This window comes from Octopus sinensis, linkage group LG2, assembly GCF_006345805.1.
Source record: "Octopus sinensis linkage group LG2, ASM634580v1, whole genome shotgun sequence".
NCBI lineage: Eukaryota > Metazoa > Mollusca > Cephalopoda > Octopoda > Octopodidae > Octopus > Octopus sinensis.
The window spans coordinates 103673636-103684804 of NC_042998.1; the positions used below are offsets into that span (position 1 = coordinate 103673636).

An 11169-nucleotide genomic window follows, 5' to 3' on the forward strand; every position below is an offset into this window, starting at 1 on the left:
GATTAAGTACTAGGCTTACAAATAATAAGTCATGGGGTCGATTTGCTCGACTAAAGGCGGTACTCCAGCATGGCTATAGTCAAATGACTGAAACAAGTAAAAGAGTAAAAGAGTAAAGAGTATGTATTCGCTCACATATATTTATAAAATTCCCTCTAAATTTAGACTATGAGGAACGTGTGATGATTATTTTCTTATTCAGTTGTAAATATAAGTGATTCAACCAGCACCGCCCTTTCCAAATAAAAGGTAATAACTAAATTACCCAAGTGTTTATTATAGATAACACTGGGGAGATTTTATTATACAAAAATACGTGAGTATTCATATTTCTAATGTAGAAAGTTTGTTGCTAGTTTCAAGTTGGTTTGGCTTATCAGTCTATTTTCTTGTTTTTCTTATAACTACTAACTCACTTATTATTTTTTTTGTTATACATTCACTCGCATGCGCACACATATACACACACGTACGCACGAACACGTACATGCATACACACATATAAACACACTCATATACACACATACTACACACACAAACATAAACGTGTGAGTGTATTAGTGTATATATGTATGAATGCATGTATACACACACATATATATATATACACATTGTATCTGCACATATATATATATATATATGTACATATATATATATATGTATATACGTATATATATACATATATGTACATATATATATATATATACATATATATGTATATATGTATATATATACATATATGAACATATGTATATATATATATATATACATAGATGTATATATATATATATATATTTATGTATATATGTGTATATATATATATATATATAGTATATATATATATATATATATATATATATATATGCATATATGTATACATATATGCATATGTGTATATATATATATGTATATATATTATATATATATATATATATATATATATATATTCATATGAACACACACACACGCACACATATATATGCCGCTAGATAGATAAGTTCCCGACTCACCAAAACTAGCCATAAATGTATAAATATAAGTTCACAACTCTTTTAACTGATAAGTATTGCCTGTTATTCTCGAGGTCACTGTAAATTATTATCTGATCGTAGGTTTATTAATTAGTTGATTTTGTATGATCCCGCCTTGGAACACCAACCAAAACTAGGTATTATCACGTCGTTATTTCATTTTTCTCAATAACATTACGGAACAACAACACCAACAATATTAAGAATGCGAAGGAAGAAAAAATAATCTAGTAATATTAACGATAATAACATTAAAAACCAATACTAAGATAAGTTAAGCTATGCAACATAAAAATGCATAGAAATAAGAACGTTCTCAAATTAATACATATAACCACTGATGTTGCGCCGAAATCGAAATTCCCGCTTCGAGACATCACTAATGACATACTTGTAAAAATCATAGATTCCAAGTCCTAAACTGAAGGAGATGCATAATAGTTAAGTCTAAAGGTATGTTAATACTCGATATGACAAGTACTATACTGGGGCTTACTGTTTAAAACATACACTAAACTATAACTTATTTTGGTAGCTGCAAATTGGTTGAAATTGAGTCATAGGTCGAATCGATTAGAACTGATTGCCTCTATCGAGCGATAAAAAAAAATCGTTGTCTGTTTTATCCAACATTTCATTGAGTTGATATTGTTATTTATGCCATTATTGTCAATAAATCCCAGACATAATCTTCGGTAAAAATACAACGAGGGACGGTTGTCGTTTATGACGTCAGAAAAACTATGAACAAATCACAATGATCAAATGAAATTCGCTGGGTGACTCATTCTGTTCATTTAACAACCAATCGAACAGTAACTATAATCCATCAATATTTGCGTAGCTGCTTAATAAAGCAAAACACGCCTATCTGACTCACTGCCTACTCTCATTAATGTATTTAACTGCGAGAGGGTTGTACTTTAGAATCCGATCAGTAAAAAAAAACGTATATTTATATACATGCATGTACATTAATACATAAGTAGAGAAATACATATATAAATGCACATAAAAATGCACGCATACAGACATGGCCATAACAATAAGATATTCATTACGCAATCACATAGATTCGTGTTCGATCCAGAAGTTGGGTAGATTGGTCAAGAGTTTTATAAAACAGCCCCGGGTCTAACTAAATTTTGCTAATGGAACTTGTAAAGCTAAACATGAACAGAAGTTTGTGGGCTCAAATAAATAATTGTACTGTTTCTAGAGTGGGTGACTTAAGCCTTTACTAAGTTCAACAACAATATCTGGGCCTCTGGTACCTTCAGCTGAGGCAGCTTTGAGCATTCGGGTCAAATTCATATATTTATTTGGAAAGTGTGAGTAGCAGTAAATATTTCTTTCTGCCAATCAATCTTAATAACGATGCGAAAGCATTCTGGAAGCTGTTGGTCCTCCCCAAGTATTCCATAAGGAGCACGTGGAGAATGCATAGCTATGAGTACATGTATTTATACATACACAGGCGTAGGAGTGGCTGTATGGTAAGAAGCTTGCTTCCCAACCACATGGTTCCGGGTTCAGTCCCACTGCGTGGCACCTTGGGCAAGTGTCTTCTACTATAGCCTCGGGCCGACCAAAGCCTTGTATATATATATATTATATATATATATATATATATATATATATATATATATATATATATGCATGTATTTGTGTGTCTGTGTTTGTCCCCCACCATCACTTCACAACCGTTGTTTGTGTATTTACGTCCTTGTAACTTAGCGGTTCAGTAAAAGAGACTGATAGAAAAAGTACAAGACTTACAAAGAATGTCTTGGGGTAGATTTGTTCGACTAAAGGCGGTGCCCCAGCATGGCCGCATTCAGAAACAAAGAAAAGAATTATGTACATAATTATATACACACACGCGTAATATTTATATGTATGTATGTATGTATGGTGAAGATCGGTCGGAAGAAATTCCAATATTTCATATATATCTTACTCAGCGTGAGATATGTAAACCTTTGTGCATAAAGAACATTTACAGAAGGACTGGGTAAGCTTCGAAACTCTATTGATATTAATCAGACTTATACGAAATTTCTTTTTCATTTCAGCATGCTTAACTCTGCCAAGCTCAAAATCTTTAACAGCGCTCCAAATCGTCATTCTCCATGCTTCTCCATTTGCCAAAAGTGGTTCAAAAATTTTGTAACATAATTTAAGGCATTTCAAAATTTGATTTTAAAGAGTCTTTGTATCTTTTCTTCGGCTTACTATTTATTCTCTTTCCCAGCATAAGTTGATTCCTAATAAGCATGGCTTGGATTAATGAGATCCTTGCTCCAGCAAGCACCTTAGTGGCAGAAGTGAGGACCAGCTTATTTTCAGTATGTGGTGAAGAAAAGTCTGGCGAAATCAGTATGTATGTATGTATGTATGTATGTATGTATGTATGTATGTATGTATGTATGTATGTATGTATGTATGCATGCATGCATGCATGCATGCATGTATGTATGTATGTATGTATGTATGTATGTATGTATGTATGTATGTACGTACGTATGTATGCATGTATGTATATCTTTATTCAGTTTTATTTCAAGATTTCTTATCAATGAAGAGCCGGTATCTAATCTAGAACCAAGGCTACTTCATTGGAATTTCAACATCATGTATATATGTACACGTGCAGATTTGTATTTTTTTTTGTTTTATGCATGTCTTCTCATGAATATACTTGCATATCTAGACATGCTCATATACACATAAATGATAAACTTCTGGAAAGCTTTACAAATTTTTACAGTTCCAGTGATGGCTTGGATCCGTAGTCTTCGAATCAGCTTTCTCCTTCCTGCTTTTGAGAAGCCGAATTTCTCAAGACTGGTATTTAAGCAGTGTGTTACGTATCCCAGTGCCCCAATAATTACAAGTATAAACTTGAACTTATAATCTGGATAGAGCAACTGCATATTTATCAATAGTTCAGCGTAAGTATTCTCTTTTTCACTAATATTCAGCTTTATGTTAACATCTGTTGAGCAGTTGATTTCCACAACTGTGCAGTTTCTCTTCTCTATCACAAATCATGATACCAGGTCTATTGTGTTTACAATTTATTGAGGTTTTCATTGGAACATTCCACCAGTACTCCTTTTTATTATGAGTGGCTATGGCTTCCACCATACTGTAGGTTCTTATTTCTCTGTCCTCGTGATTATCTTTTCAACAGATCGCTTTATACAGTATCCTAGCTACATCATTATGTCTCATCACTAGATTATACCGTGATGACATTTTCGGACAACAACTTATGATATGGATGATATCTTCGATGTTAACTCCACAAAATCTGCATCGATTGTTACATTTCACTGCTTTTCCTGCATCTCTGTTCCTTTTGTGCATCAGGTACTTGGTTGATATTTCCTGTTCCTGGATTGCAAACGTATACCTTTCAAAGTAAGAGGTAATAATCCGGTTGTTGCTCAATGATATACTGCTTTGAGGATCAATGTTACTATCACGTAGGAGCTTTCTACTAATATACTTATGAATGGCTTTTTGCTCATATAGGCTCATCTTTTCATCTGATTATATGTTGCGATTGAGTCGTGTGACTTCTTTGGGCATGTATTTAAGGTTATCAGACAAGGAATGCTGCTTTAGGATATGCTTTCCAAGTCTCAGCCTCATATATGCAAATTTAGTCAAGGGATGCACTTCGACACTTGATGATTAAAAGATGTTACCGGAAGGATATGATACGACTTTCAAAGGCAGTTTGAATCGATGTTAAACCTCAGCTGCCTTGTTTTCGTTTTAGGTAAAGGCAGTCTACGTCACGGTTGATGTAGAAATTATGTGTACTTGTTAGTCTCTTCCGGGTTTTCACATCAATAGTTCGGATCTCATCAAGCATCCAATCAAGCAGCCCAAATGTTGGTATGAGTACTGGCACTACAAGCACATTGTGGGCTACTGTTTTATTGAATGCAGAGAGTTCTGAGGTCCAAATTTCCTATTTCCGGTGGTAACATTCTATAGTGATTCGTGTTTTGGTACAGGTGCCATTTTAAGATATATTTTCATCTACTCCTAGATAGCTGTAACTTTCCTCATCCGATATAGGGGCAATAGTTAAGTCATTGATAAAGATGTTGCTAGTCTGGTTTACAGTTTTTCCTCTTTTCACAACCGTATAGCAACATTTATCCTGACTAAACTCCAACCCTACATCCTTTGCGAAGGTTGAAACCAGGCCAAGCTCTTGTTTATCTCGTGCATATTCTTAGTCATTCACTAAGAAACGGTGTGTAATTTTAGTTTTTCTGTTTCTTTGTGAACCAGTGAGATATCCTACAGACTACCTTAACATGCATGACAAGGGTTTACAGAAAGTATAAAAACATCACAGAGAGACTGTTCCTTTGGAATATGCTTCTACGATAGTGTATTCTGTCAGTGATAATATAGTCACTCTTTGTGTTAAATTTCAAAATGGTGGCCCACGATGAAGTCAGGCCAGCTACAGCTCTGACTATGCACACTGGAACTTTAGCAATTTGAAGGGCTTCTAGCATCCATGAGTGGAGAACAAACTCAAAAGCTTTCTTGTAGTCTAGCCACATTGAAACTAAGTTCTTTCTATGCTACTGCACCTTTGACATTACAGTTTTGTTTATCAACAATTGCTCAGCACATCCCGAGATCCCCATCTTCCCAGCTGTTTGCTTTGCTGAGATGGTGTTATTGCAATTTCGTTAACAGCTTTTAATACCGTTTCACGGGTTTTTTTTACTTAGTTCGTTAGAGAATACTCTCTCCTCGAGAGAGTACTTCAAAGTCAAAGTTATTTTTCTCGTAAAATTTCAGTAAGGGCTTATTTCACCAATATATAATCCTGACTAGTACTATTAAAATGATTGTTGCGGTTGAGCCTGCTATTTAACATACTCGTAGTAGGGCGGACAGGGATCAGTTACTTTAGCCAGTAATGTAGTTTGGCTGGCAGGCAGTATAGAATCTTTTGGAATGTTCAAGTTTTCGTTTTCGTTTATAGTGTTGAGAAGAAGGTTAATTTCTGATCTCTTTTGATAAAGTTACAGTCACTACCTTTCTTCCTATGTTCAGCAGATGTTGCTTGTAGGCGTAATTGTTTCACTGTAAAATTATTCAATTCTGGATGTAGATCATCTCAATGATTTCAATCGATTCATATAGCCTACAGCAGGGTTTTGCTTCGCGCTTTTGTAGCAGTTACATAAATCGGTATTCAATTCATAACTCTAAATAAAATGAGTTTTGCAATTACGGTTTCTTCTATAGCTACAGCTAGAAAGAATCTGTTTACCTGTTGAGCTGTTTTCGTTCTGTTCCTCGGTTGTAGTGTTGTTGACGTTGCGTCCGCCATGTACTTTATAGTAACTCGCTGCAAGGTAAATTCAAGTTTCAGTAGATAATCACTACGATCGTGAATTCATCTGTTAATTCATCTACTTTAGTTAATTTATCTGAAGATTAACCAGTTATTTAACAAGGTTGATAGTTGTGGTTCCAAAGCCGGAGATACTATCCACCGTATTTTCAATAAATAGTCTCCTACGCCAAATACGCTACTTGTCGCTCCTAGCTATGTATGTATGTATGTATGTATGTATGTATGTATGTAGGGAGAATTCACAAAACAACAAAAGACGAAGACAGGTGGTATAGATAACAAATAGATGTATTAGTATAACGCTCGGGAAGTGAAAAAGTCCTTAACGTTTCGAGCCTACGCTCTTCCGCAAGTATGTGCCAATGTATGCTTTTTTTTATACATAAGCTTGAAAATTAATTTTCCGTCAATTTCCGATAATCCTTCATTTCTTTTTCTTCGCAAATATTTAACATTAGGTTTTTGTTTGCAGTCTCCATCTATCATACACATTTCAATGCATCAAAACTATTTTACTGCATGCCATTCAGTGCAACCCCACCTACTTGAATTGAGTTGCATATGCTATTGTGTGAATGCCTTTTGTTGATTGGTTATGATCATAATTTTCAATATATCTGTTACTCAGTGCAGGGCATAGTTATAACGCTTTTAATGTACATGTATAAGTGTGCGGGTGCGTGTGTGTGAGTGTGCGTGTGTGTGCGTACGTCCGTGAGTGTGTGATTTTGACTAGTTATATTCTTGAACATGCGAGCGCAATCGCATGTATGAGTGTGTGCGTGTATATATGTGTGTGTTATGATTAAGTTTTTGTAATATTTCTACAGCTGCAAATTTCTTCTGATAGTTGTTTGATTTCGCTTGTAATTTCATACGGTTGACTGTTTCTAGCTCTATACGTAATTGTGTTTATATGCATATGGATATGTATATGTATATATGTGTATGAGTATGCGTGTATGCATGCATATATATATTTTTAAAATTCTTTCATTCTTTTATTTGTTTCAGAGATCTGACTGCAGCCATGCTGGAACACCACCTTGAAGGATTTTAGTTGAACAAATCGATTCCAGGACATATTTTTTTAAAAGTCTAGTACTTATTCTATCGGTGTCATTTGCCGAACTCCTGAGTTATGGCAACGTAAACACACCGACACCAGTTGTCAAGCAGTGATGGGGTCAAATACAGACAGACAGATTGACAGACAGGCATACAGACAGACAGACACACAGACACACACACAAAAACACACGCACGTATGTATACGGTGGGCTTCTTTCAATTTCCGTCTACCAAATCCACTCACAAGGATTTGATCGGCCCGTAGCTATAGTAGAAGACACTTGCCCGAAGTGCTACGCAGCTACACCCTATATGTATGTATGTATATATGTTTTTTTGTATGTATGTATGTATTATGTATGTATGTATGTATGTATGTATGCATGCATGTGTATTCATATGACTGTTTCCTTGTATATGTATGTGTTAGTATGTGTATATATCTATGTGTATGAGTGTGCGTGCGCGTATGCAAGTAACATGTCATATTAATCCAAGCTGGCAGCCTATAAAAATTGCCGGTGCATTTTTAACAGGCTGCCAATTGCACCGAGTGAGACTTGAATTGTATGGGTAACTGCTGGTCTTCCTGAAAAAAACTTGCTCAGGCCTGCGCAAACATGTGCAGAAACATAGTCGACTTTGACAGACGTGGACTCTCCCACTCACACACATATTCATAAGCCTATTCATTAGAGAAAGCATAGTGAATAAAGGCTTTGCTTTTGAATACAGTTTTACATTTCATATCTTGAAATTAAAGCTCCCTTATGTAGAATATACAAACTTTAAACTGAGCTATCAAATAAGGACCACAGCAATTTTGCTTTGCCATCTAACTCCGTAAGAATACTCGTTAAATATTTTGCTGAAATGGTTTTATATAATAATATTTACACTCACTTAGACATTAAACTGTATATATACGTAAATATTTATGTATGGACAAGGTTTATGCTCATTAGCATTCCCCACAAAAGACGAACTAACTTCAACTATATTTGAATTTGCATTTCACGTTTTGTGGGTTGACTACATATTCTGTGTAGATTTACAAATCTTTGTTAAGGTGACAACAGAAATGAAAAAATACAAAATCTCTGAAAAATGCTTTTGTTGCAAATAACATTTAAACTATGTTCAGCCACTTCAGATAGAAAAATTAACAATCTTGTGCGTAATCTGAGTAAAAAATATTAACAAATGAACGGAACTGTAAAATATGATACTTTACTCTATTGCTACTCTCAATGTCACTTCATTCAGAGCTATGTTTTATATTGTGAAACGTTCACAAAGTGGTATTCGAAGTTCCCCGGTAAAGCTCCATGTGTGAAACAACTGATATCGCCTCACCCTTAGAACAAAATAATTTATAAAGCTTGGTGTATGCAATTCTTTTTTTTTTTTTTTGCTATTTAGCAAGATTGACCTTCACTAATTTCTTAGAAAATTTTATATTTGTTAAAGTTAATTTGAGTTAAGTCGTATCTATGTGTGCTTCTGCTAAACCACATAGACATTGCTATGTGATGAAGAACTTTGCTTCGAAATTACATGGTTATTTGTTCGGTACCGTCACACGGTATTTATTCCAGTATAGCCTCAGTGGTGAGTAAGTAGGTGGAATTTGTTTTATATAAACTGTACAGAAACCTTCAAATACAGGCATGCTCCGCGTTACAGAAGTGCTGGCACTCCTAAAAACCTTGCTATAAAGGGGTTGAATTTCTTTATTATTGACTTCTCCGTTTCATGGAATTTACAGAGAAAATATACTACAAATTACCGAAGCTGTAAGCTGTTCATTCCATAAGGTGGGGGTGCATGCACATACACACATGCTGGTGTTTGCACCTCATCTATCTCCTGTAAATAACAGTTCGACAGTTGGATGTCGATGAAACAAATACTAAAGACGATAAATTCGACTGAATCCGTGAAGTGAATCACTCATCATGACAACAGTTCAATGACAAAATCCTGAAAAGGAATAAGTGATGGACTTCCAAGCTCTATATTGAATCCATCAACTGTTACCATTGATATGAGTCACCAGGTAAGGATGAAGTGATAGTGCGGACACAATCTGTGAAGTTACGCAACTGGATTGTAGTTACTGCATTATGGAAGATTGCAGAAGATTTTGTGTATCGGAAAATGTGTGCAAAGGGATTACCTAGGCAGTTCGCAGCCGTTTTGAAAGACAGGCTGGATGTCTACTCTGATCTGTTAAAAGTATCTGAAGCCTATCAAGACAAGATTTCTTTTTCGATCTGGTTAGAGGCGATCAAATATGGCCATATTTTACGATTCAGAAACGAAAGCTCAGCCCACGGAATAACGTCATACTTTTTCTCCAAAGCTTGAGAGCCAGCGGTAAGCATAAACGTGATTTTATTTATTTTATAGAATGTGGCTGTACCGTGAGCTGCGAGAGATATGATTAAACCTACAAAAAGCTCTGGGAAGCCATGAGGAAGAAGTGACTGAACAAAAATCTGTAAACGATCCCCATTCACCATGACAATGTCTGAATGTATACATCTCAGGTGACAAATCAGAGAACCGACAAGCTGGGTTGATTAGTGGTCCTTCATTGACCATGCACTCCAGCCTTCTGACTATCGCCTGTTTGATCTAACGAAGAACCGTTTTGGGAAACAGGTTGACTATATTCCACCATAGTCTTAGGTTAATCAAAGGGAATATATAACTAAATAAAATTTAAAATCGTATGAAAGACTGTTAGAAAGATATTCCTTATTTTAACATGGTAGACTTAATCGGTTGTTCAATCTAAATCACCTTCTAGTGTCTAGGTGTCTCTAACGAAGTCCAACTTACTGCAAACATTCAAGTTAGGCGCCTTATTGAAGATATGATTCTTCTTTCTTTCTATTAGACACGGAGATCTTCACCTTCGACAAAAACAGTGAAAACGGAAGCCTACAGTATTTAATTTTGTTGTTTATTCAGATACTATTAGAGAAGTTCTTACCTTTTGGTTATTTGGAATCGAAGAAATAAGTATCCACGGGAATCTATTCAATTGGATATATATCCCTCACCTGCAAAACATTGTTTAAAAAATTAATACCACAGTATATCAGGAGACATTTTAACAGGAATATTTTGTCTAAAAACTTTTAACAGAGATATTTTGTCTAAATACTTTAAACTGAAAATGTAGATCTTAATATGTTTTAAATGAAGAATAGTTAGCGTAAATACGATAGTACTGTTGTTGTAGTAATATTTTGTTTTCTTTTGACTTTTTCTTATTCTTTTTTCTGTTGTGACATTGGTGTTGGTGTGGTGGTGTTTAAAGTGTTGAGTCAAGAGTAGGATACAGATAAAGTTTCATTGATCGAAGTAGCTAACAGCCTAGAGGTGAGGAAAACTTTAGAGGTTGGCTGTATATAAAGTTTGGAATGTGAAGGTTTATGAGAAGTGTAGGGTCGTGTCGCGTCGGTGGTGAATGATTAAAGTAGATTGTGCCGATGTGGTTGTGGCGGTGAGAGTAATTGTTTTAAAGTTCGTTGACAGAGGAGAAGGGAAAACATTTTGTAGAGATAACATAGAATTGTCGGTCTTCTTAGCGGACGGGGCGGAGTCTGAAGAAAATTCTGACGACAGACAGAGGTCTAAAACGACTGCTGA

The 11169-nt window shown here is 35.2% G+C and overlaps 1 protein-coding gene across 2 annotated transcripts in view; it reads right to left on the reverse strand.

Annotated features, from left to right (window-relative positions):
- LOC115230850 (transcription factor Sp8-like) overlaps window positions 1-10577 on the reverse strand; it is a 101388-nt gene extending 90811 nt beyond the window's left edge. Inside the window, exon 1 of one of the 2 annotated variants that reach the window (XM_036498726.1) lies at window positions 6349-6423. In XM_036498726.1, coding sequence (XP_036354619.1) covers window positions 6349-6408 — 60 coding nt within the window. In that variant the 5' untranslated portion in view covers window positions 6409-6423. Of the gene's footprint in view, window positions 1-6348; window positions 6424-10507 lie in introns of those variants that run through there. The other variant, XM_029800975.2, reaches the window with a different exon arrangement.
- Between the last annotated feature and the right edge of the window lie 592 nt (window positions 10578-11169).